Source organism: Ambystoma mexicanum, chromosome 5q (genome assembly GCF_040938575.1).
Source record: "Ambystoma mexicanum isolate Mex_15411 chromosome 5q, UKY_AmexF1_1, whole genome shotgun sequence".
NCBI classification, from domain to species: domain Eukaryota; kingdom Metazoa; phylum Chordata; class Amphibia; order Caudata; family Ambystomatidae; genus Ambystoma; species Ambystoma mexicanum.
This window is the reverse complement of record NC_090933.1, coordinates 361,032,220-361,059,942: the sequence shown is the minus strand read 5'-3', so window position 1 is coordinate 361,059,942 and position 27,723 is coordinate 361,032,220. Positions and strand designations below refer to the sequence as shown.

The window sequence follows — 27,723 nt, the reverse complement described above, 5'->3', positions numbered from 1 at the left end:
CCAATGCAACCAGGAATGGTTCGACTTGACTGGGAACTACACTGGAGTCTCTCGTTGATGGAAAACACCAACTGGAAAAGAAGATGGTGTCCCAAGTGTGCTGCTGACGCATTCGGTGTGCGTCTCCTGTTATGACCCAGTCGTCTAGATAAGGTACACTGGGATGGATTGCCTGTACAAGCGGACTGCCATTACTGACAGTACTTTTGTGAACAACCAAGGGGCTGAAGCAATGCTAAAGGTTAGTACTTTGAACTGGTAGTGAGTGGACCCTACTTTGAACCTTCGGTGATTCCGGTGAGCTGGCAACATTGAAATATGAAAGTATGCATCTTTGATGTCCAGTGTTGCCATGTAGTCTCCCCTGTTTAGCAGAGGGATGACCTTTTGGAAGGTTGGCATCCTGAACTTTTGAGGTTTAACATAAGCACTTGCAGGTCTTAGGTTTAACATACAGCGTTTTGTCTCGTCTTTTTTTGAATAAGTAAGTACACAGAATAAATACCCTGGTTTACCTGTGGAAGGGGGATGAGTTCCATCGGCCCTTTTTTGTGTAATGATTGGACTTCTGCCTCAAATATGAGTTGATGTTCCCTGGTCATCCTTCTGGACCTGGGAGGATGATTGCATGCTATTACCAGGAACTCGATGCAGTAACTGTCTGCAACTGTTGACAGCAGCCACTTGCCTGAAGCAATTCCTTCCCCAGCGTGGGTGAATAGTGAAATGCGACCCCGTACCGGAAAAACATGGGAAGGAATCTGTACGTGAGAGCCATTGTTTTGTGGGGGTGGCAGAGTCTTAAGTGGCTTGGCCTCCACCCTGACCCGCTCTGACCCTGTCCCATTCTAAAAGATCTTAGGGGCTTAAGGGTTTCGTGCACCTTCTTTGCTGTCTCTAATGCGTCTTCTACTCCCTTCCCCAAAGGAACATCACTCTCAATAGGCATGTCGATGAGGGTAGCATGTGTTTCAGGTTTAAAACTTATTTCTAAGCCAGGAATGACGCTTAATGATCGTACCTTCTGCTACCATCTTTCCAGCTGTGTCTGCCGCAACAAGGGCATTCTTGATGATCGTATTGGCAGTTTGTTTGCCCTCTGTTAATGTTTTCAGTATTTGTGACCGTGAGGGCTCAGGTACCCCATCTACCTGTTCTACTAGGTCCCACTGGGCCCGGTTATAGCTTGCCATAAGGATATTATTTGAAATCCCCATTTGGAAAGCAGCTGAAGTTGCCACTTTCTTCCCTATGGTGTAAATCTTTTTACTCTTATCAGGAGTGGCCTCTGAGGTGGCTAAGGGATTGCCTGTCCTCTTACGTGTAGTAGTAACTATTAGAGAGTTCAGTTAAAGGTGACCTCTGTTGTAGATGAAATCAGTTGGAGCAGGTTTAAAGAGCTTCTCTAGCGTGGATTAACTGGCTTGGTAAGAGCAGGAGCGGACCGAGATTGTAGGCCATGCTTTTTAACGGACTGTAATAATGGTATATATTGGCCCACAGGATTACTCATTTAAAATGTTGTCAAAGTCAGTGTCCTCCTCTGACTTGTGACTCCATTTTGAAACAGTCAGCAGCTCTCTTTAGCAAGTCGTTATAGAGCAGCTGAGCATCAATTGGTGAGCTGGCCACTGCCTCATCGGAACATCTTCGGAGTGAATAAAGTTTTCGTCTGTTCCATCTACATCTGTCCCAGAATCATCATCAATAAAGATGTCGTCCCGCTGGCCATCTAGTGTAATAACATATTCCTCATATGGGTAGGAGACATCCACACCAGGGGCTTTAGCTGGTGACCACACTGTCCCCCTGCCCTCCCTGGAAATGTATTTTTGTTGAATAGGGTTTTTCCTGGGGGCGTGGCCAACATGCAAGCTCAGGAGACGTGAATCCCGTGAGCTCCTCTTGCCGCCGATAACATCCTGAGGTTATTATCCTGTTTGGTGGGACGAAGCGACTCGAGATCTCAAGAGCAGCTTGGAGACCGATGGGAGCAGCTCCGTGACAACTTTCAGCCCAAAAATCCTAATTCTTGGGCTGATAGGGCGACGAGAGGTTTCGGCGCGTAAAATGCGGGAAATCACTTTCAAGATGGCCGCCTCGGCTCGTCTCCCCTAGCGGACAGAGCCTCCCGGAGACTGCAGTGAGACAGGACTTCTGAGCCGCTTCACATCACGGCCGGATGGACGACAACTGCTCCCTGTGAACGGCTACTGACATACGGGGAGCGGAGCTGAAACCCGATGCCCGGCTGCTGGGGAGACGGTGCACTGCAAACACTGGAGCCGTCCCCGAGATCGGGAAGCGAGGACTTCCATCGGCGTCCTTAGAGATCGGGTGTGCCGAGCACCTGAGGGGCGGAGGAGGAGCTGAAGCTTACAGCCTCATATTCGCCGGCTGGGAGCCAGCGCTGCTTTTCACGCCGCGGACGACGGCGGTGGTGGCTGGGGAGAGCAACATTGGCCGCGGACACTGGCAGTTGTGACCCTGGTGGCCGGTGCACCGGGGGAAGAGACTGACGCTAAGAGGGTGCCATTCCGCTGGACCCCGGCAAAATCACCTGGAACCCCCTCTTCTCCATGCACGCAGGGCTGCTGCGTTCTCGTGAGGGGAACGGACCATAGCTGGGCAGTGGCCCTCTGGTGCTGAGGGGCGCTGCTGCTGGAACATAACGGCGGATGGAGAGCCGTTTGATTTACCGATGGTGACACCCTTCTGGATTGCAACCGGATGACACCCCTCGACTAGGCTGGGGAGCCGAATCCAAGAAGCATTAACTGCCTGGAGTCGCATGGGAAGACTACCCACTTCCAGACTGGTACGTGCATCTCTACCCACCGACACTCCTGGGATCCACACGCTGCGTGCACCCGATTCATCTATAGGTGCTTCTGACTAGGTGGACCTTTGGTGCCTGCCTGGCCGCGGGAGCAGAAAGCTTGGGGGACTAAACACTGAGGGCCGTTGGCCCGTGACCCGTATCCAAAATGGCCGCCGAAGCCTGGTGACGGTCCCGTGTGTGGCAAGCCTTCTCCTCCTCCCTGTGCTCTCGGGCCTTAGCGCCGTGCGGGGAGAGGCCTGCGGGAAGAGACCTGCGCCTGAACTGGAGGTGATTCTGGAGCACGGCAAGTAAGTGGGCCCTCCCGACATCACTGAACAATCAACCCAGGAAATACCCGTGGTGAGGGGGTGATCTCTTCCTACGGGGCAGGGGGTAGAGGGTACGGAGGGGCCCTACAGGCCAACAGAGGGAGTCAAGCCCAATAGGAGTCTGGTGATACGGCGAGGGCCCTTCTCAGGGTCTCTTGGGCGTGCGGACGCCAGAACCACTGCGGGGGGTACTCACAGCCCCATCTGGGAAGTGATTTAAAACACAAGCTTCACCCAGCAACTGCTCCCGGTGAAGGACAGGCCACAACACGCTACATAGTGGGGAAGAGACCACCAGGAAGCGGCGACAACGAAGGGGTCGGTCCCCTCTGGGACTCGGCTGCTGCCCCAGGACTGGTCAAGCAGCGCTGATCTCGCCGTTGCAGCATCAAACGCACACCAAGATGGGGAAAGATAGACAGAAGAAAGCATCAACCCAAAGCAGCATGGACCAGTTTGCGGTCGCTGCCGCCCCGGCTCTGGCGGGAGCGACAACACGACCAAACCCCCTGCCAGATGAAGAACCCCTCTCCTTGCGGGATGTCATGGCTGCCATCACCAGCTCCCGTTCCTCCATGGAGATTAAGATGGATAGCATTGTAGCGGATGTCTCCTTCCTGCGGCATGATTTACAAAAGTTAACTTCCAGAACTGGTGAGGCCGAGCACCGTATCTCAGAAGCTGAGGACAACATCAATGGGATTAACAGACAGCTGTCCCAAGCCCTGACACGTCTGAAAACTCTGGAAGCTAGAGTGGATGAGGGAGAGGGAAGGTCCCGCCGCAATAACGTCCGCATTCTGGGCCTGTCGGAGGGAGAGGAGGGGCATTGCATGGAATTATTTCTCGAACAGTGGCTCACGGAAATCTTTGAACCCCACTCTTTCTCAAAGTTTTTCTCCGTGGAGAGGGCCCACAGAATGCCTTCGGACAGACCGATCCCGGGCGCTCCGCCTCGGACAATAATTGCCAGATTGCTTAACTATCGCGACAGGGACGCTCTCCTGCAAATGTCGCGCTCACATGGGTCGATTACACACAATGGGTCGCGAATAGCCTTCTTTCCAGACTACACCCGGGAGGTGCAACGCGCAAGGCAATCCTTTGAGCCACTTAAAAAACAACTGGCGCAGTTGAAGGTGAAATACGGCCTTCTCTTCCCGGCCCACCTTAAGATTCACCATAAGGGATCGACTGTTCACTTTACGGACCCACAAGAAGCCTGGAAATGGGCCGAGGCTCATATTGAAGGGGATTGGTCCACGAGACCAGGAAGACAGAGAGGAAGACCCCGACCTGGGCCACGGCGGGCCTCCCCAAGGAGAGATCCGGAGCGAGAGGAACAAGAGGCTCCAGAACCTGCTGCGGAACTGGTTGAACACTGAATATGGTACCATCCTGCAGCGGAGGGACAGAATGCCCTACCGCAACAAACGGGTGCACCAAAGCCATACCTCTGGCTGGGTCGCGAAAAGCACCCCACCATGTAAAATGTTAACATTCGGCGCAAGAAAGAGGACCCCCACTGAGAAAGACCTTTCCTTGGAACTTATTTAGAAGTTAATTTGTATTTGAGTTGCAATGGGGTGACAGATGCTTCAGTTGGGGGCGAAGTATAGGGAGGAGGGAGTTGGGTATATGTTTTTATGTTTAAAGGATGGACAAACTCAATGGGACATTGAAGTATTCGAGACACAGGATTTCGTGCAACATAGGCCGCTGTTCGCTGCCGAGGTGCACATGAACACAATGGCCAGTACCCAAAGAACGTTGTTGTCACATACACCCACGTACGTCTAAATGACTTCACAAAACACTAAGACTCGAACCTTAAAACTCCTCACCTGGAACGTAAATGGTCTAGGAAGCAGTCTGAAGAGACGATTAGTGCGGCAATTCCTCAATAGACATAGCCCAGATATTGCTTTCTTAACTGAAACCCATCTAGCGGGTACAACCAATGCGCTGTTTAAGCGGTCCAATTACCGCACAGCAATACAAGCAGGATTCACGATGGGAGCCAGAGGAGTAATAATTCTGATACATAAAAGGCTTCCTTTTACCCTTACGGACACAACACAAGACACCTGAGGCAGGTACACGCATGTCACGGACACGCTCTGGAACAAAACGATCTCCCTACTGGCGATCTATGCCCCACCCACACTGCAAGCCACGCTGATAGAAGACATTACACCACTGCTCACGATGGACACGTCAGACATCCTAATCCTGGGGGGGGGATTTCAATGATGTGATGGATAATGTCCGAGACCGCACACACCTGCGCAGTAGAGATCCAAATCGCCGAACTAATCTAGCCACCTTCGTCGAAGCTTTTGGAATTAGAGATGTGTGGCGGGACCTCCACCCGGAAGGTAAAGAATACTCCTACCACTAGGGAGTACACGCATCATCGTCACGCCTAGACTATTTCTTTATACCAGCATCAATGATACACATGGCGACACAGGCAGAATACCTCCCAAGAGGCATCTCGGACCACTCCCCCCTACTCATGTACATTACGACGTACAAACCAATCCCGCCTCCGGTATGGAGGCTGAATAACTATCATCTAGGGTCCCCGGAATTATTAGAACGTCTGCAGAACGCTAGCACAACGTACTTTGAGTTAAACGAAGGAACTGTGGACTCCCCTATTACTCTGTGGGAAGCTTACAAATCTGTGATTCGTGGAGAGATCATCTCCTGGGTAGCGGCACAAAAGAAAGCACACCTGGAATCAATAAGAGAGGCAGAATCAAACGTCAAATTAGCGGAGGAAATACACCTAATACAGGACACCCCCGTCACGAACAGAGCTCTGATCCAAGCTCAAAAAAGGTTACAAAATATTGCGCTAGACAATGCCAAACAGGCACACGGGGCGATGAGAGCCAGAATCTACAAAACAGGAGATAAAGCTGGAAAAATGCTAGCGTGGCTTGAGCGGAGGGATGAGGGACACAGCCAAGTGAGAGCGATCACAACACAAACCGCCGAAACAAGATTCACAGATGCAGATATTGCAGAGGAATTTGCAAAATATTATGAGAAGCTATACAGCGCACCTGAAATTCCCCCTGAAATCTCTCTGTTGGAAAAGATCGCCCTTCCCTCTCTTAACGCTGAACAAGCGGCGGTGCTGGAAATGGAAATTACAGAAGACGAGATCGTGGCAGCTATGATGCAACTCCAGTCCGGAAAGACGCCTGGCCCGAATGGCTTTCCATTGAAACCTGGAAGAACATAGGCGGAACCGAAGTGGCCCCACATTTACTTAATCTGTATCAGCATGCCCGAGACGAGGGCAGTCTACCAGCGGATTTAAGGAAGGCAACAATAATTGTGATACCCAAAGCAGACAAACCCCCGGACGAATGCGGCTCTTATCGACCAATATCTCTAATTAATAGCGAAACAAAGATACTGGCGAGACTGCTAGCGACACGTCTACAACAGGTCATAACATCCCTAATACACCCAGATCAATGTGGTTTTATGCCTGGCAGATCCACGAGAATGAATATACGCAGACTTCACTTAGCCATTGAGTGCGCCTAGACCCTGGATTACCCCTGTGGGAGTACTCGCAGTGGACTTTGAGAAGGCCTTCGACTCGGTCCACTGGGAGGCGCTCTAGGCGATTATGCGTAAGATGGGGATTGGCGAACGATTCCTAACCTGGATCCAACTACTGTACGAGGCGCCGACGGCGGAAGTGAGGGTGAATGGTTGGATGTCGTGATCCTTCGCCCTGGGGAAGGGGACACGACAAGGCTGTCCACTATCGGCCCTCCTTTTCGTGCTAGCCATGGAACCACTGGCCCAATGGCTGAGAGACACGCGCACTTGGGAAGGCATCCCTGGAGGTTCAGAGTGGGAAGACAGAGTCTCAGTATATGCGGATGACCTACTGATATACCTCCAACAACCTAAAACAGCATGTCCAGTGGTAGCACAGCTACTGCAAGAATACGGTACCTACAGTGGCCTGAAGGTGAACCGATCCAAATCCACACTATTTGCACTGAACCAACTAGGAAATGAGGCCCCTGAACCTTGCCCATAAAGAGTCGCGCATGAACAGTTTCGATATCTGGGCGTCCGGATTACAAGAAACCTCAACGACTATATACTGAATAACCTACAACCTATAACGGAAAGATTCACAAGAGATGTGCAACATTGGAAGTCTCTACCTTTGACCCTTTTAGGGCGTGCTGCACTGTTCAAGATGCTAACACTTCCCCGTTACTTGTACGTACTACAGAATGCTACACTGCATATACCGACCAAGACGTTCCAGGAGATAGATCGTGTACTTAGGCAACTCCTGTGGGGTGGTGGAGACCCGAGAATAGCACTTCAAACATTACAAAGGTCAATATGGGAAGGAGGTATCGGTCTACCGAGGCTACAGACATACTATTGGGCCAGTCAGATGGCGGTGATAAACGATGCGTTACACGCCGATCCAACACTACCACATGTGAGAGCATCCCCACCATGGAACTATACGCTGTGACACCTAGAGCATCTCCTCGTGACATGACCTCGCACACACCACGCATCTGGGCAGAGTCACACACCTTTATAGGCTGGGGAGATAAAATCACTCCACTACAGCCACTATGGAATAATAGGAACCTCCCCGAGGTGATCAAACTGCCGAAATGGCCGGTGTGGATGAGACATGGTATAGAAAAAGTGCAGGACATTATGGAGGAAGGAGTCATTAGACCTTTTGATGAACTAATCTTGACCTTCGACCTCCCAGAAGCAGAGAGATACCACTATACACAGCTTCGACACGCCCTGCAGCAGCACCTCCCCGCTCTCTCTGACATGGCAGACTCTACTCCACTGGAACGGAACATTGTGGTGGACCATGTACCAGCCAAAGTCACCAATGTTATGTATAGTGTCATCACCTCCTTTGCCACACCAGAACTGGAGCGATTGAAGTTGAAATGGGAGGCTGAAATGGGAGAAATTATGTCGGAAGATTGGGTCCAAATCCTAATGTACCCCCGGGAAGTCACCATATCAGCCAGACTACGCCTAGTACAACTGAAGATATTACACAGAATCTATTACCCGAGGGTAGCCCTGTACCACTGGGGTAAATTAGCTGAACCCAACTGCCTGCGCTGCCAGGAGGAGGAGGAGGAGGAGGAGGAGGAGGAGGAGGAGGAGGAGGAGGAGGAGGAGGAGGAGGAGGATGGAACCTTCTTCCATATACTGTGGGATTGCCCAGTAATTTGTCATTTCTGGCAGCAATGCTGCAATGTATTATCAACGGTTCTGAACCAGACTATCCCCAGAGATCCCAAACTGTTGATACTGGGAGCGGACAGTGAGATAGAGCTGTCAAAATATGAGAAACTATGCCTCATGACTAATACAGCGATAATTAAAAGGAACATAGCACGCCTATGGGGAGCAGTGGAACCGCCGCAGGTGGAGCAGTGGATAACTGATGTAGAAATCTGCATCGCAATAGAAAGGAGGGTTTACAAAGCCAGAGGCTGCCCTGAAAAAGCAGATAAGGTATGGCAGCGCTGGGAAAACACGATGTGAACTATTGAACCTTTGATATCATAACATCATAGACTAGAAGTTGTGGACACTACTACGAAAAACCTGATCGCTTACCAAACTACATTACGCTGTGTATCGAAGATTACATGAAAGCATACAGTATGTGTTCCATATGAGTGTTTTTTCCATCCAACGTTATCTTTATCTTTGTTATTAGTACTATTGCTGTTGTTTGAACGCTGGCCATGGAAGGCCCAGCGGTTGTATGTTATAAAACCAATAAAATGTGTTATTAAAAAAATAGGGTTTTTCCCTAACAAATCTACAAATGATGCCACCCTGTCCATAGTGGTCTCAAACCTGTACCTGGTCCATGATCGTGTAACTGGGGTGGCCTTAAGTGGAAAAACTATTTCCTCTGGATTGGTGGCATAAGCTTTACCATGTAATGCCTGGGATAATGGGGAGGGAACCCTTTTATATTGACACACTTGAGAAACATTGTCTCTGTTTTGGCAGCTATTTCTGCTTCTGTGCGGGTGTTTGCTTCAGCACGGGCGTCTGACTAGGCATATGCATCGAAGATTTTAACATGGTACTAGACGTGGTCGGAATTTGTTTAGTCTTTGAGACATGCATTGAGGGTGGAAACGCAGGCGCAGAGGTCTGCCTTACTGCCGAACTGCTTGCCGAAATGGTAGGTTTGGGTATCGCCAATCCACTTTTCGGAGGTTTGGCTGAGGGCACTAATGTGCTTAATGTTTTAATGTTGTGTACCTCCATGCTTGTGCTTATGAAGGAGTGTGCTCCTGTTGCCAGAGGCCGTCCCCACAACAGTGCATAATGCCTGCCCTTCGACGCTGGGGGTGAGCATGCAGGAGTCTTCCAACTCCTGCTTTGTGTATTCGGCATTACTACTGGTGCTGATGTCACGTTCCACATCAGACTCCTCTGCGCTGGTGGTGTAGTCTGAAGAAGCCTGCCCTTGCATGGCTGTTGGGTAAGATTTTCATACATGTGATCAATCTTCCAGAACATTTTTCTTGGACTTGGTGATTATTTTCCCTTGTCCCTAGTAGATTGGGAATCTTTGTATGTCTCTCCATAGTGGGTGTATGGATTTATAGTTCCCTTTCACTTTTGGGCTGGGTGTAATTTACTATGGCAGCACACAGCTCCTTGTGTAACAATTGTGTTACAATTCAATGGCTGGTGGCAGTGGTTATACCTTAATTAACTTAGTCCCATTACTCGCAGGCTGTCAAATCAGATGTGATAATGCATATGAGGTCACCATTCTGCTAGAACGGTGGGCTCCTTTTTTGCCATTTTTAAGTACCCTTTTTGTTTTTAAGGTCTTCTTCTGCTGTCCTAGGTGGGAAAGATCTTGGTTGAAGCTTTGTCTTCAGAAGGAGTACTTTGTGTTCCCTGCTGAGTATCTGTGAAGTGAGGGAGAAGTCCAAAACTCTGCTGGGCTGCAAACTGCCAATACCCAGGGACCTCGAGCCAGTGTGCAGGTGCATGGTCTTCCGAAGTCTGATTCCAGGGTGGACGCCTACTGGACCTCCAGAGACATGATTCGACTCCTTGAAGTCCCCTCACCAGAGTGTATGACCAGAACAGTGAAGCAAATCCGATCAGGTATATTGATTCTTCATCACCTACCTGTAAATGGGCGCCAAAACTTCAGAGCCACTAGAAGCCTTGAAGAATCCTTTGTTGCGAGCCTCTCCTTCCGACTACTGTTGCCAGTTCCCATCCTGTGTCGGTTTCTTCAGTCACCAGACCAAGAATCCAAGGACTGGGCCCTGTGCTGCTGCTTTAGGAGGACAACCATCTCCAAGCTCTTCTTCTTAGCTGAGGTACTGTGTTGGCTTGGGTAATACTTACCTCAAGTCTTGTGTCGATCCTGTGTGGCTGAGTGGGTGATTCGTGTGTTTGGGAGTTTGCCCATACCGTTCGCCCAGACACAACACAGGAACGCCTATAGGGAGTCTTCTGTGAAGTCTCAGAACACGTTTAACTAACTCTGAAGTGAATACTTAATTGTCTGAAGAGATATCCTCTGGAACGGTCTTTCCTGCAACTGAACACTATCCTGACCTGCCTACAGCTGGCTCCTAGACCACTAGTGTCCCTCTTCTGCCACTGAGAAAACTCATGCTCTAGAATAGGGCAGGACTTTGATAAGGCTTCGGTCTTGAAAATTATAACAAGTGTGAAAAGTACTTACTTGCTAAAGAAGTCAGTGCTGTATCTGTATGTCTGTAATAGAAGTTACAAAGTGTCCTGAAAGTTATACTTACCTGTAAGTTGCTGGTTACTCCTTTAAAAGTATATAAGTTACTTTGAACTGTGCTTCAAATGCTTCACTCTGCTTAAAAGTAATAGCATTGGTACTGCCCTTAACTGAATGAGTGTAAAAGCTTACCAATAGGGTTTACATACCGTGACGAAGATTGCTTACAAGCTGCGTCAGGAAATGGGGGGAGGGGCGGAGGTCATGGTGGGAGGAGTACACCCCAGACATTCCCTGGTGCTCGCGCAAGTGTGTACAGACCGCCCTCCCAACCTCTTACCAATGATGATGATGGCGAACACAGACGGGGGTGAAAGCCGCAGAAGGAAGCCACCACGCAGCAACAATTCATACTTTGTCGCAGCAGCCTAACACCGGCCACGTGAGAGAGGGGTGCAGCGAAGTCTTCAGGGATCTACATGCCATTCAAAAAAGGAAGCCTTATTAATGAGGCTCCCACCAACTAACCCGAGACATTAAGATTGAAAGACCCATCAGATGGCCTTATAACACAGGTACTCCAGTTCCTCAGAAACTCTTTCACTTTCCTTGCCAGAGATTCTTCCAGAAAAGGGGCAGGGCTTACAAGCACTTTTTAAAGCCTCCCTAAGCACTCCCCCTAAGTGATTGGACAATGTGAGTGGCCAGTCCTGGGAGGGGGTGGGGTATTTAAGTAGGTGTGCGAGTGTGCAAGTGTGGGTTAGTTGGGTGAGGACAGGCGGTGGATATATATATATGATATTTTATGAATATTGCGCTCATATACAGGTGTTTCAGAGCGCGACCAGGCAAAGAGAGGGGGAGCAGGGGAGAAAACAAAAACAAACGATCTTACTAGGCCCAGTGACATTGAAACACGCACAAGTGCATGGGGAAGGGAAAGGGGAAAAGTGCATTGAAAAAGGTGGGGGGGGAGTGCAGAGCATAGGAGAAACAAGATAAATTAAAATGGATAAATAAATGAATAAATAAGGGTGATCAAGGGCAGTGGTAGAGCAGCCAGTGAAGGGTAAAGTACAAGGCAAGTCAGATAGGGTTAATCTGATAAGTGCAGAAGAGGAGTGGGGGGGACTGTATGGGTACAGATACAGGCCCTAGTGCAGGGATGGCCGGGAGGCAGTGCAAGAGGGTGTCCGAGCGGGCAGGTAACGGAGCCCAAAGGGCCCAGTTGGAAGATGAGGCAGAGTCGAGAGAGAAAGCAGATCAACAGGGGAGGAGAGTGGCAAAGGCAGAGGCGAAGAGGAAGATCTTGAGGAGCTTCCGGAACCGTAAATGGTTCTCCTCAAGTTTCAGGGTGGCAAGGAGGCAGTTCCAAAGGGAAGCCCCGGCCTAAGACAGATCTGCCCCCAGCTCGTTTCTTTAAAAAACAGCTGGCCCTGAGGGAGTTAGAGGAAGAGGAGCGAAGGGCTCGAAAGGGGACGTATTTACGGAGGGATAGTTGAAGGTATTTTGGACCCAGGCCCCAGAAAGCCGTGTGGACAATGCAAAGGGTTTTAAATTTAATCCTTGCATCCACTCGGAGCCAATGGAGGGATTTCAGAGCTGGAGAGATACGATCCCAGGGCTTAAGGCCGAGGACAAGTCTTGCAGTCCTGTTCTGTCGAGAAGGACGTCCAAGAGACCAGAGGAGGCGAAAGCAGTGCAGAAACTATTCATGACAGGGGGGAGGGGTCTGTGGAGTGTTTGTGAGAGAGAGAAGAGTGGGAGTAGGAGAGTAAGAATAGGAGTAGTGGAGTGGAGCAGAGGTAGTGCAGAGTTAGTAGTAGTAGTTGGGAGTAAAGATAGGTAGTGGGAGAAGTAAGAGAAGGACAGAGCTAGTAGAGGGGTAGTCGGTAATAGAGGGGTGAGCCGGGCACCATATCCCTTGAGGAGGACAGAGGTAGTAGAGAGGCTGTAGTAGTAGTAGCAGCAGAGTAAGGGGAGTAAGAGAGGTAGAGTGGAACGGGATGCACAACAGTCGGACAGAGGTATATAAGAGTTTCAGATACAAGTGGTAACAGGAAAAGGAGTGAGAAAGGAAGTAAGATCGAAGGGTGGAGGTAGGAAGGCAGAGTGAGAGTTTGGATGGACAGTGACGGGGTGGGAGGAAAACAGTGTAAAGGACCAGTATAGCGAAGGGTCAGGAGCGAGAGGGTCTGAAAGAAGTGAGAGTGACGCTGGGCGTGAGAAGGCACCATTCCCCATTTCCTGAGAGTACTAAGCGGGATAGGAGAGGGAAAGCTAGAAGTTCCATTGGGAGTCGGATAGCCAACCTCTTAGGGTAAACACCAGAGGTATAGAGAAGTGAAAGACTGGTAGGGGTTACCCATCGCAGAGTTACTAACAACCCGGTAGGGACGTCTGGGGGTGGGAGAGTTACCCAGTTTCTTTGTAAGAAACACCCTTGGACTTTTCATTAAGACTCAGCATGATTCTTTGGGACGGGAACCCCCCCATACCACTACCTTGAATAACTGTGTTCTTCTTAATGTGTACCATTGAGTTTGCTTCCTCTGATCTGCTTCGGTGCATTTCTAAAACCGTCTTGGAGTTGTCTTTGAGTCGCTTGTATCCCCTCTGAAAAGTATATAGCTCCTTACTTACCTTGAACTGCTGCTTGCCTTTCTTGTCTATTTTTGTATTAGAAATAGTGTAAAAGTGATATACCAATAGGTTATACTGGCCTTCAATAGCTGTTGCTCTTCTTAAACTGCAATTGGGTTATGCTTTCCCTGAATTGCTTTAGTGCACTTCTTAAATAGTTTACTTGGTTATTACTTGTCCCGGAGTAGCTGACTGCCCCTCAGAAAGAAATAGGAGTTGGATTACTATTTTTAAACTGTGTTCTTAAAAGTAATTGTGTTAGTGTGACTGTATCCATTTTTAATAGAAGAAAATTACATGTGGTTTTATGAAACCCTTAGTTGTACTTTTGTCCTAACAATGGCATAGGCCGCCACCATTTCAACCTCTGCTCCTTTAGGGTCTTGGGACGAAAAAGCTTGCAGGCTTTACCCTGCGTTCCCTGGTGGTCCCGAGGGAGACAATGATTACACACGTTGTGTGCATCTTTCCACTGAAACTTACGGTTAGAGGATGGGTAGAACTTAAATGGAGTTTTCTCCATGGTAAATGACAAAAGACAGCCAGACAGGGAGTAAAAAGGCAAAGGTGAATGGATACATTCTCTAAAAGTGAATCTAATATGCAATTCTCCACCCTCTCCCTATTGTGTAGGCCGAAGCCTGATGAAGGCCCGAAGAAAGGCTGTCAAGAAGTCGGTCCTTCCAGACTGCTGGTGCTTTGTCGAGCACCACACAATATGTCGAGCCTCGATGGAGAGCGTTGAGGCAACAGCAGTAATATGAATAAAGTATAATATTAACAATTTGATAAGTTAGCTACTACCTATAAGAACTCTGTGTAAAGCGACCAACTTGGATGGCGAAAGAAAAAATACAATCCGAGGACCTCGATGCATGAAGCACCATAGGTACAGTGCACATTACACTAGGGATAGTATTACATACACTCCCTGTCCAGGTCCCTTTTTTTCGAATTTCGAAAACCAGTCATGCAATACTAGGCACCAACCACTAGATGACGGCCTATGCAAAGCATGTGATTCTAAGCAGATCCACGTGCCTCAAATTCATTATTAGTATCTAAATTCTATGGGAGTTTGCAAATGGCTTTAATGGATTGAACAGTCAAGCGAAAGGAGAACTAGAAAGAAGAGTTGGATGGCAATTTGTATGCAATCTGGGGCAATATGACTAGTGCGTGGATCTTGATCTACTTGCCCAATCTATCATTAACAACTGCAATGCTACATTGTTTATCAAAGAAAGTAAGATATGCTGTAATTTAAAAGCAGGATTGAAGGAAATTCAAAACTCTTGCATGGGATTGGGTTAAAGTATGCGATATCTGGTGAAGCAATTAGCATATTGAACTCGCCACTCAGAAGAAAAATCCTGCTTTTTATCATCCTTTATTGGTGGGAGAACTATTGCGATTACAAAATATGTTGGTGGCCAAACATTCCTTTATATTGAAAGCACAAAATGCTAATGTCCAAAATAGAAAAAGTGTTGGCAAGATATGTATTACGAACAGGCTGGGGATTTGGGGGCGGGAGGGGGGTCATGCTATACAATCTCCATGAGGACTGCAATCTGGGAGAGCTCTGGCACAGGCCCCTTGCCTGGGCTGATCTGCAGGTCGGGAGTCGAGTTGCAGGTCTGTGATAGCTGGTAACAGAGTAGGAAACCGTAGGGCTCCCATTGAGGGACTCTGCATGCTCTCTGTGTGGGATGTGGATGACACTGTGCAGAGGAGTGTCCCAAGATGGCCCGCAGCAACATTTGGGCCAAAAGTGCTAAAGGGTTGCATAATGGAGCAGCTTCTTCAATGGATGTTCCATTCTACAGGCGCAGAGGCTGAGAAGGCAGGAGTGTAACAGGATACTTGTGTTGTTGCAATGCCCTTAAATTCGACCTTTGCTGTGGGTAAGAAGAGACAGGGATGGGTGGGTGAGAGAGCGGCATGATGAGCTGCGGTTTCTGCCTCCCTCTTGGGCAATGACCCTTCTTTAGTCATACCAGATGCCCCTCACAGCTCCTATCACTGGGACCCTGGAATAAACACATGTGTCTGGTACAGTGTGTGTGTGTGTGTTTGTTTGTTTATTCATGTATAAGGTGCACCAAACCCGAAGGTAACTGGGTGCAACATTTGGAAAGGTTACAGGAATACTTTAGGCTTGAGTTACAATAATTGTGGCAAGATATAGAAGGGATTACAATGTTGTCAGTTATATACATATAGAGATCAGAGCAATGTTTTGTTTGTTTGTTTAGAAATTACAGTATTTATATACAAGTGCAGTTATACACAATAAACAGGTTCATACAGTGAAGCACATGTAGGGGCAGGCATTTAGGTGGGGCAATGAGCCAGTTAAGGGTATTGCGCCTAAATTTTAGGAAGGTTTGGTCAGCTCTCAATGGTGGAGGGAGGGAGTTCCAATACTGTGCGGCCATGACAGGGAAGCTGCTCCCACCAGCTTTTTTGAGTTTAAATCTCGGCACAACCAAGCAGAATGATTTGGCTGTTCTACTAGGGCATACTGAGGTTTTTCTAATGATTCTCTCAGAGAGGTAGATTGGCGCAGCATTGTTGAGACATTTATGGGATAATGAGACAGTTTTCAGTAAGATTTTGTCATTAATGGAAAGCCATTTGTTTTGTCACCTCATCTCTGAGATATGATCTCTCCTTGGTATGCCCTGAGCCGCTCTAAGGGCGTTATTGTGGAGGATTTGGATCTTATTAATAATGTGCTTACTCGCACCCACTTATAAGGCATTGCAATACTCCAGCTTGGAGAGGATAAGGGGTCTAGCTAGGATAGTGCAGCTGTCCTTAGAAAGAAACGGTTTGCAGGCTCTGATCAACTTGCAGGTGTATGCTGTGGCCGAGGCCATGGCGTTGACCTGTTTGCCAAGTGTGAGAGTTGAGTCTAGGTAGAAACCTAGAGTTTTGACCTCTTTAACCACTTTGATATGGTTACCGTTGATGTTGAATGAGGTATAATTAGTGTTGAGTTTGTGCAGATTTGCTGTGGTTCCGAGTATGATAATCTCAGTTTTATCGTCATTCAGGCACAGCCCATGCCTGGATGATAAGATACATTTTATTTACAAGGGCAGTGTCCTTTACATAGTCCCCAGTGAGTGGTAGGAGGATCTGGATGTCATCTGCATCATTTGTGTAGGTGACACCCAGATGGTCCAAGTCATCGAACAATGGCTTTGTAAATATATTGAACACTGTTGGCGAGAAGCAGGAACCCTGTGGCACGCCACATGTAATCGGGATTGGATCTGCAGCTGCTCAAGGCAAAAAGACACTCGGTCCTATTGTTCAGAAAGGATTGGGTCCATGCTATAGCGTCTTGTGAGAAGTGGGCTGCTGAGTCAAGGTGTTTACATAGCACTTTGTGATCCACCAAATCGAAGGTGGCAGAAAGATCAAGGAGAAGAAGCAAAGCTATTTTTCCCTCGTCTTTAAGTTCATCGATTTGGGTTTTTAAATCGATTAGCGTGGTTTGGGTGCCATGTTGAGGCCTGAATCCAGATTGACCGATGCCCAAGAGGTGATGGTTCTCTAGGTACTTCTGTATTTGAATTTATGCTACTTTGTCTAGGATCTTCAGCAGGAATGGTACTGTGGTGATGGGCCTATAGTTGGTGGGAATGGATGGGTCGAGAGATTGTTTCTTTAGGAGGGGTAGGCCTCAAGACTCCTTTAAGTTACTGGGGACTGTGCCCGGTGAAAAGTAGGCATTAATTAATTTATTAATGAAAGGTGCCTGGTCTCTAGCAGTATCTTTAATAATCTGGGCTGGGCAACTGTCTCCCTGACAATTTGATGGTTTGAGGGATAAGATAATTTTTTCTACTTCAAGGATAGAGACTCGTGTGAATCTGAAGCGATGAGGCGGTTTGGTAGAATGCGAAAATGTGCTATCGTGTGTGGTTAGGTTAGGTAAACTAGCTCTTTTGTCAGCAATCTTTTTCTGGAGAAGGGCAATTTTGCTAGGAAGGGCATTCTGGATGTTGGTACACCAGAGTTTATCCTTCAAGCAGTTGTCTGTTGGCGGTATGTTGGCATCCATCTCCCTGAAGATCACAAATAATTCCTTAGTATTTCAACTGGCTTGGTGAATCCTGCTGTTATACGTATCCTGCTTAGTACGTATAATTTCTTTTTTATATTGGGCAGAGATATTAGTCAAGTTGGTTTTGTTTTCCTCGGTGGGTTAAGTGTCTCCAGAGGAGTTCAAGTTATCTCTTTTCAGCTCTCGGCGTTTTGATTTGGGGAGTGAACCAAGAGTTCAGGTGAGCTCTAGGTTTGTTTTTCCGCAACTTTAGTGTGGCGATTAGGTCTAAAGCTTTGGTCATAGTAGCATTATAGTCATCTACTAAAGTGTCAGGGTCGGATGATGCTGGCAGCATGTTGAGGGTGGGGAGTATGTGTGGTAGGATCTTATTCCCAGTAATGTTCCTTTTATTCCTAGTAAGGAGAGGAGGTGCTATAGCATTAACCTTAGTGGAAAGGGCATTCGCTGCGAGGGTGAAGTACAGAAGGAAGTGATCAGTCCATAGTTGAGGAGTGATAGAGGTTATAGATGCATTGCATTTGAGGTCTGCCACCCAATCCAAGGTTTTGCCTTGGTCATGGGTGGGCTGGCTCACTCTTTGGGTAAAGCCAAGTTCAGTAAGCATGTTGGCTATAGCTGAAGCTTGTTGGTCCCTGGTGGTGTTGAAGTCAAGGTTGAGATCCCCAAGCAGTAATATTTGTGAGGCCTTGGTGTTGTCAGATAGAATTATGGAGAGGTCCTCCTCGAAAGAGCCGATGGGACCTGGAGGTCTGTAGATAAAATGGACTGTAAGAGTTCGGGAGTCAGAGATAGGCAGTTTAAAAGTGACTAGTTCGCAAGATTTGACAGCTGGTGATAGGGCTAGTCTCATTGCTAGGCTAGACTTGGCAATGACTGCTGAGCCTCCCCCCTCTGGCGCCGACCCTGTCTGCTCTGCATCGTTGAACAGCTTTTGCAACAGCTGAAGCTCTAAAAATTGTATAATTGTCAGGTACTGCCAGTAGGAGGGCCGGGCCCGCAGCTGGGTGTAGCCATGACTCTAATTGCTAAGTAGTCGTAATCTTTGGCCCAGATCGGGCTATCTCAATAGCATGTGCCACCAGCGATCTGGCGTTGATTAGAGCACCCTTAATGTTAGAGGTGTTGTTGCTAGGAGAGGTAGTGGAGGGTTTATCCTGGCTATCTTTTTTGGAGGGTGGAGTGGTGGTGGGTTTGCCCTGGCGTAGTTTTTTGGTAGTGTGATTGCTAGTCTTGGAAGTATTATTACTGGAATTCGTTTTGGCAGAGGGGTCTTTCCCTAAGGGGGGGGGGGGACAAGGTTTGTGTAATGTTCTGGTTTGAGGCTCATGGAGTCTAGTTAATCTTGCGCGGAGTCTGAAATTCCTCGCTATGGTGGAACAAGGTAGGTTTATTACTGTAGAGTTGGTGTTCATAAGAGCCTGATAGTTTTGGGGTAGGCAACTGGTGTGTACCGGTTGGAAGAGTTTGCTATTTGCACTTAGCGAAGGTAAACATCTAGTGGGTATGATTATCATATGGTTATGCTTCAGCGAGGGCAGGAATGGTGTAGGTTTGATACCCATTTCTAGTGCTGTTAAATTCGCCAAATTTGGGTATGGGTTTAGTGCAGGAATGAGGTCTGGAGTATGGGTTTAGTGCAGGGATGAGGCCTGGAGTTGTGGCAAATAGGCCTATTGCCACTAGGGTGCACAATAGGTATGGTAATCAGTACCTGCGGGTGGTGGCATACATAATGTGCATGGGGTACTGCTATGGTTTGGCTGGGACACAGTGAGTGGGCAGGGTTGTGCAGGAGTGCACAAGGCCCAAGGCCATGCAGGGTCAAATAAAGTCGCTAGGCACAAGTCAGAGTTTAGATGCTGGATTGAGTGTTGGAATTATATATTATCTGTTGGTATGGGGGCACGGTGCTGTATCTAGATCCAATGCTAGATATGACACTGGGCACGGAGCAAATTACACACAGTGAAGGGGTGTTTACTCTCAGCGCTGCGCTGGGCCTTGCTCAGTCCGGATTACCTCTATAGAGACCACAAAGAGATCAAGAGATAGTTTCCTTGGCCCCGGAATCCCTGCTTTGAGTGGAGCTGCAAGAGAGTGTAACAAAGCAGTCAGGGAGATGCTATATTGGAGGTGCTAAAGGCATTGCAAAAAAATAATTAACACCAGCGCTCCAGATAAGGTTTTAAAGGTGGGAGTAAAAAAAAAATGTTTAGGGAGTAAAAAAGTAAGTCCGATTCCCAACGGGAGCATTTTATAAGCGAGGAAAAATATGTTTCAAGTGCAAAACAGAAATGTGTTTGTAATAAGCATGCCTTTGCACCTAGTTATTCATGCACATTAAAAGATACATGTTTACCCCTTCATACTAGGCAGTAATAAATAGAAGTATCTTCCAGTGACATTAGGTGCTTTTACTGCCCATTTTTCTTTTTAGGATTATTTGCCTTTTTTAAAGGAGTAAAAGTGTCCGATACACCCCTTATCTGTAGGGAGGATTAACACACAAGTGAAAGTTATGGCAGTCGAGGGTAATCTGGGAAACCACAATTCTTGCATTTTGGAATCAATACGTGAGAAGAGTGGAGAAAAGTAACGGAACTGGGCAGCTTGCGCACTCACCACAGTACCATGTCTGTATGCAGGTTTGTCAATAAAACTATGTTCGGGAAATAAAGAAAAGAACAGGCTGAAGACTTGAACAGACATGCAGCAATGAAAGGATGGACTGGAATAATAATACAATTTTATATCAAAAATTGTGATACGTGGCATTCGTATTTGGAAATATCGTTAAAATGATGGGTTTTCTGTGTGGGTACTGGTTGTATTTTCTGCGCAGTGATTGATCTTAAACTCACTGCACGTCTGTCTTGATGAGTAAAAGGAATTCCTACTGCACCGACACTGAAGCTAAGCAAGATACATCTCTGGCAGTCTATGTTGTTGCAAAAGCTGTTCAACGATGCAGAGAGGAAGGGGGGGGGGGGGCTGCAGGAGACTATGGGACTGTGCATCTATTCTACGAGCATAGATTCCCAGGGCATCAAATGTCTACTCTCCACCCAACATGAGCACAATTTACACAGAAATGCAACCATTCCAACATTCTCAGCTTCACGCGAATGCGGTTCTGGCAGCATGCCGAGAGGTCCGGGTTGCTTGTAATGTATTACCTCGTGCCTTGCACCTCCTTCTCATCATCGGAGCTATTTTCTATTTCAACGGGTTCGTCGCTCACAGCGGAGGGGGCGTGCTGCTCTTCTCGCTTGCTGTCGTGCTTATATTTCTTCCTTCGTCGTTTTTTCTTTTTGACGGATCCCAATATGATGGGCACCCCCTCACTGTCCGCAAGGCGTGGGATTTCAAAGTCCTGGCCACTTCTTTCCCCGATGCCTGCTTTAAGCAGATCGGCATGAGAGTCCTTAAAGAACTGCTCGTCAGTGGGGATGGGGGATGTAGCGAGGTGAGCTGGGACTCGTTCCTGAAATGGTAGGAGACAAACAGGACTTTAGCTACACACAGCACAGGAAACCGCTCACGTTGCAAGCTACTAGTCGGGCATAAAAGTTACTGCCCCGTCGCCCGCCCCCCACCCCCCACCCCCAGCATGAACGGTGGCAGTTCTTCACACACCCTGACCCACAGACAACCAATTTCTCGCTCACAAAGAGTGAATGATCACTGGCCAATGGCTAGTGTGAGTGCACATTCTGTGTCCCGCACAAACAGACGGTAGGTAGCTCAGTGCTTGGCTTGCTTTCTGAGCAAAGTGGACCTTACTCAGAGAGGCATTTTCAAGGATCATAATAACTGGCTGCCCTTGAGTCACTGTCTTCTCTGACAGTTGTGCACAGGTTATTAGAAGAATTAAGAAGAGATCTGAGGGGTTCGACTGAATCCCCGATTCACAGCGAGCATGAAAGAGTGCATTCAGATCCCAAGGATTTGTGCTAACACCAATGTTTATAGTAGGGTGCTTTACTAATGCACTGGCTCATAGATGTAATGTCCCTGAAATGGTAATGCCAGAAAGAAGAACAAGTTACTTCTTACCTTGTAACGTTCTTTCGATGGTATGTTCCTCCGATGTATTCCTTATCTTAGATATCTCCTTCCAACTCTGCTGGCCTCGGAATTTTTTTTCTCTTGAGGGCGCTGCGCGTCGACGTCTGGCGAGTCGATGTCCCTCGACAGCCGCCGTATCGACGTCGACATCATCCTGCCTATAATGGCCGCGCGCAGCGTCCGTTGCTCAGTTCCGTTTTGTAGCCCACAGAATTTCAGAATCTCAGTCTGGACTAGACTAATCAGTATTCTATTAATGGAGGTGGGAGTACTGACTTCACGCTGTCTTCTATTGATGAATAGAGTGCAATACAGCCCTTCCAAACCTAGTCTCTTGACTGGAGGAGGAATCCAAGTTGTAAAATCATGTAAAGGTATGGACAGATGACCATGTGGCGGCCGCACAAATGTCTTTAACCGGCACACGTCTTTTGAGGGCCGATGAAGCTGCAATACCTCTGGTCGAATGAGCCCTAAGGTTTTGAGGGGGCTCTTTTCCTGCCAGTTTATAACATTCCAAAATGGCTAGAATGATCCATCTGGAAATGGTCTGCTTAGTTATTGGTAACCCCAGCTTGTGACCTGTGTAGCCTACAAACAACTGGTCTGCTTGTCTTATCCTGGCTAGTCTACTGATGTAAAAACTTAAAGCCCTTCTAGGGTCTAGCCTGTGTAACCTCTCTTCCTCTTTCCCCGGATGAGGAGGAGGATAGAAAGATGGCAGGGTAATCTTCTGAGTGATATGGAATTCCGAAACCACCTTTGGGAGGAAATTAGGCTTCACTTGCAGGACAACTTTGTCTTTGTGAAAGATTGTATGAGGGGGTTTACAAGAAAGAGCTTGTAATTCGCTGACCCTTCTAGCAGATGTAAGTGCTATTAATAAAACAGTTTTAAGAGTAAGAAATCTTAACGAACAAGAATGGAGTGGTTCGAAAGGTGTGCCCATCAGGAAAGTTAGAACTAAGTTTAAATCCCATAGGGGAACCTGGAATGGTCTTGGGGGATAAACGTTGGTTAACCCCTTTAGAAACTGTATTACCAAGGGTAACTTGAAATAGGATGGTTCTTCCGCAGTGCGCTTAAAGATGGGCAGCGCTGCGAGATAGCCCTTAATGGTGCCAACTTGAAGGCCTGAATTCGCCAAATAGAGTAGGAAGGACAAAACCATTGGTGTACCACATGAAAAGGGGTCGATATTCTGTTCTCTACACCAGCTGCACAATCTGTTCCAACGGCAGCGGTATAAAGACTTTGTTGCTGGCCTCCTTGCCGAAAGCAACACCTCCATAACATCTTCAGGGAGGTCCTAATCCTTGTACCTCAGCCTTTCAGAAGCCAAGCGTGAAGGTTGAGAGTTTTGATGTCTGGATGGAGAACCTGACCTCCCTTCTGTGAGAGTAGGTTCTCTCTAAGTGGAAGTCGAATTGGAGGGCAGATGGACAAGTCTAGAAGGTCCGGGTACCATGTTCTCCTGGCCCAATCCGGGGCAATTAGGATCATGGTTCTCCGGAATCTTCTCAACCTCCTGATCATTTGAGGAATGACAGGGACCGGTGGGAACGCGTACAGAAGCGGAAACTCCCAGTCCACTATGAACGCGTCTCCCAGAGCTCCTCTCGGGGGAAATTCCCTTGAGCAGAACAGATTGCACTTCCTGTTGACACTGGTGGCGAACAGATCCACCTGAGGGGTTCCCCAAAGGGCGAAGATCTCTTGAAGGACTTCCTGAGCTAGTTCCCACTCGTGGGAGACTGTGCTCTGCCTGCTCAGAGCGTCCGCAGTCATGTTCTTCTCTCCGGCTAGGTGAACTGCCGATCGAGAGATTCCTTCTTGGATTGCCCAAAACCAGAGCTGCATCGCCTCTCTGCACAGGGGTAGTGATCCTACGCCTCCTCTTTTGTTGAGGTAATGCATGGCCACTGTGTTGTCCGTCATTATCAGGACATTTTTCCCTTGTACAGCTGGCAGGAACGCCTTCAGCGCAAGTCTGATGGCCCTCAGCTCTAACAGGTTGATATGAAGTCTGGACTCCGATGGAGACCAACGACCGCTGATAGTCAAGTCGTTGGCATGGGCTCCCCACCCCGTGAGTGAGGCATCCGTGACTACTGTTATCTCCGGCCAGGGTTGCCAAAACTGTTCTCCTTTCAAAATGTTCACCTGACAGGCCCACCACTGAAGGTCTCGAGCCACCCTGTCGGGAACCTGAAGAAGATCTGTCATTCTCCCTGAGAATTGTGACCACTGAGTCCTCAGTGCCCACTGGAGGGATCTCATTCTCAGGCGAGCCTCTGGCACTAGGAAAATGCAGGATGCCATGAGGCCTAGAAACCTCAAAAAGTCGAAGGCTCGGAGACGTTGGGCATTTTGGAATTTGGTGACCATCTGTAGAATATCTTGAGCCCTCACCTCTGGTGGCGAGGCTTTTCCCAGGGAAGTGTCCAGGATCGCTCCGATGAACTGGAGTCTCTGCGATGGTATCATTTGTGACTTCTTTAAATTGAGGGAGAAGCCCAGTCTGTGAAGGGAGTGGCAAACGTGATTTAGCTGGATCTGAGCTTGTTCCGAAGATACAGCCCTGATCAACCAATCGTCCAGGTAGGGGTAGACGTGAACCCCTTCCCTCCTTAGACTTGCCGCCACTACCGACATTAACTTGGTGAAGACCCTCGGGCGGAGGTCAGCCCAAATGGCAGCACTCAAAATTATAATGAGAGTTGCCAATTGCGAACCTCAGGTATTTCCTGTGTTTGAGATGGATAGGCACATGGAAATAAGCGTCCTGAAGGTCCAGAGATACCAACCAGTCCTGGAACTGAAGGGCCTGAAGGATCTGAGAAAGAGTTACCATCTTGAATTTGTCTTTCCTGAGGAATTTGTTCAATTCTCGCAAGTCCAAGATGGGTCTCAGTCCTCCGTCTTTCTTTGGAATGAAAAAGTAAGGGGAGTACCAGCCCTTGTTCCTCTCCGCTACAGGTACCGGTTCTATGGCACCTTTCTCTAGCAGGTCCAAAATTTCCTGCAAGAGGAGCGGATCTGGAGCTTTCTGAGAGCTGATCCCCGGTGGATGACTCTGAGGTATGCGTAGGAGAGGCAGGCAGTAACCTTGGGCAACTGTTTCCAATGCCCAAGCATCTGACGTGATAGCCTGCCATTCCGCCAAATTTTGAGTTAACCTGCCTCCTACAGGTGACCTGTGAGGGAAGTCCTCAGAGTGGTTTTGGGGCGGCAGATGCAGACGCCGATGGTAAAGAGGCACCTTCTGTTGCTGCGGCTTTTGAATATCTACCCCGTCCACCTCGGGTAGTTCTTTGTCCCCTTTGAGCCGGTTGTCCTCTACCTCTTCCGAATGCGGAGTAGAAGCGAAAGGACTTGCCCCTCGCAGAGGTTCCTGTGGGACGAAAAGGCGTCTGACGGATTGCAGCGCCTAGGGATTTTGCTGCTGCTTTTGATGTTTGCAGTTTCTCTAAACTGTCATCCGCCTTTTTCCCGAACAAAGAAGTGCCATCGAATGGCATGTTCAAGAGCCTGGCTTGCACATCTGGGGCAAAACCAGACTTTCTCAACCAAGCGAATCTCCTGGTTGTTGTACTTGCCGCCATTGCTCTGCTGATACTGTCAGCCGAATCAATGCCCGTCTGGAGGGATTCGCACATAGCGTCTTTACCGTCCTGTATGATATTCAGGAACGCCTCCCTTTCTTCTCCCTCCGGGATGCAGTCAGCTGCTGTAGAAGCACACTCCCAAAGTGTATGGCTGAATCTAGCAAGGGAGCAAGTAGCATTAACAGATTTTAACGCCATGCTACACGCCGAAAAAACTTTCTTTGCCATAGCATCATATTTCTTATCGTCCCTGTCCTGTGGGACGGTAGGGTAAGCAGTCTTGACGTCAGTAGAAGATGCTGCCTGTACCACCAGACTTTCTGGGGATGGGTGGTTTGACAAAAACTCCGGGTCTGCAGAAGATACCCTGTATTTTGTAGACAGTTTTTTATTTACTGCCAGGACGACATCTGGGGTTTCCCAGTTCGTCATAATCTTCCTCTGAAGAGCTTCATGAAAGGGCACTACAGGATCCTCCTGTGGACCTTTGTCAAGAATATCCGTAAGGTCATCTTGTTGGAAAGACTGTGAAGGTGCAGACCACCCCATAAATTCTGTGATCCTGGCCATTAAGGCTCTATAGGGGGTTTCAGCATGCTCCCCCGGGTCTGGCCTAGCAAACTCCACCTCAGGGGAAGTGTCTAACCCACTTGCCTCATGTAAGGAATCATGAAGATCCTTTAACCTGCGTTCTTCAGAGGATAACTGCTCTCTAACTGGGGTTGCAGGTCCCTGCAACTCAAATGTGTCTTCCTGTTCAGATAGTTCACCCTCTTCCATAATTGAGGACATAGTTCTCAATTGTTCTGAACTCATAAAGGGTGTAAACCCCATCTCCAAGGCAGAGGGTGCCAAACTTGTCATAATCGGCCTCGAAAACGTCGATGTTGTCGACGCCGACGTCGAAGGCTTCGGGCGTGGCGTCGGAAACAAAGGCGGAGGCCTCGATGACCTCGACAGAATTGGGATTCTGCTCGAGGAAGTCGACAACCTCGACGCCATCGAGGACCTGGGGATAGCCACTGGGTGCGTCGTAACCGTGACTTTTCTTGGCTTCGACGCCGGTGTCGAAGATGGCGTCGAGTCGACAGACCCGTGTGTCGAAGGTCCCTTCGACAACGGCGTCGAAGACGCCGACCTCGGCGTCGATGGCACCTTCGTCGATGGCATCGACGGAACATTCGAAGAAGGTTTTGAGGTCATAGCCTTACTCGAGGGTTCGAGACGCGCTCGAGAAGCTTCCTTCGCCGGGTACTGCGACTCGCAGCGTTTTTTACCTTCGGGTCTTTCGACCAGAGCATCGCACTCGGCAGTCTTTGAGGGGGTCGAGGCCGCTTTCTCGAAGACGCACATCATATTTTTGCGGAATTCCTCCCATTCACCCCGGGAACTATGTTTCGTGGGGCAAGGGATTCTCTTTGGAGAAACAGAGGAAGAGGAGGACGGAGAAGGGGATCTTCGACGTCTCCTCTTCGAGTGCTTCGATCTCGAGGAGTGATGGGACCCACTCCGAGACCTGGAGCGCGAATGGTGACGAGGAGACGAATGTCTCGACTTCGTCGAGGAAGAAGAAGCTTTAAAAGTCTTACCTTTCTCCAGCTTCCCCCTACGCTCCTTCAGGGCCTTAGCTGTCATGGACATACAGTCCTCGCACTCCGAACAATGGTGTTCAGCTCCCAAACACCACAGACAAACTCTGTGGGGGTCAGTCAGCGACATCTTTTTCCCACAATCTCGGCATTTTTTGAAGCCGGACCGAGGAGTTGTCGGTTCCGACGAGGAAGCCATCGAGTACAGATCGAATATCTCGAGGTAAATAGGATTAACTTGACAAAACTGAGCAACGGTATTCCGAGGCACTGAGTAAGCGCGGAAAAACAGAACTGAGCAACGGACGCTGCGCGCGGCCTTTATAGGCAGGATGACGTCTAGAAAAAAATTTCCGAGGCCAGCAGAGCTGGAAGGAGATATCTAAGATAAGGAATACGTCGGAGGACACAATCCCTTTGAATGATCTTTTTGAGTAAAGTAGCATCACACGCCAATGAATTAGGAATAACAATGCATTTTCACTTCGCTTCTCTTAGAAACTGCTTATAGCCATATAAATTCAATAATTTGCATAGCAAAAAAATAAACTGTGTTAACCATTTTATTTTTCAATCAGGGTCTCATGTGGCTCTCCAGACTGTTTGGACTACAACTCCCATGATCCCTTACCATGGACCATACACTGCATAGGGTTTATGGGGGATGCAGACCAACATAATCTAGAAAGCTAAACGTTGCAGGGCCCCGTTTCAGATTATGGACGTGAAATTGGGAACAGATGGGAATGTTCAGAGAGCTGCAACTGGACCCAATGTCGCTGCAGTTTCTTTCCA

At 48.3% G+C, this 27,723-nt stretch overlaps 1 protein-coding gene across 4 annotated transcripts in view; it reads right to left on the bottom strand.

The window, feature by feature from the left end:
* The window catches only part of LPIN2 (lipin 2), an 819,298-nt gene that overhangs the window by 543,388 nt on the left and 248,187 nt on the right, over positions 1–27,723 (bottom strand). For all 4 annotated transcript variants that reach the window (XM_069620856.1, XM_069620855.1, XM_069620857.1 and 1 more), the window contains one exon: positions 20,840–21,147. In XM_069620856.1, the coding sequence (XP_069476957.1) occupies positions 20,840–21,147 (308 nt within the window). The remainder of the gene's footprint in view (positions 1–20,839; positions 21,148–27,723) is intronic.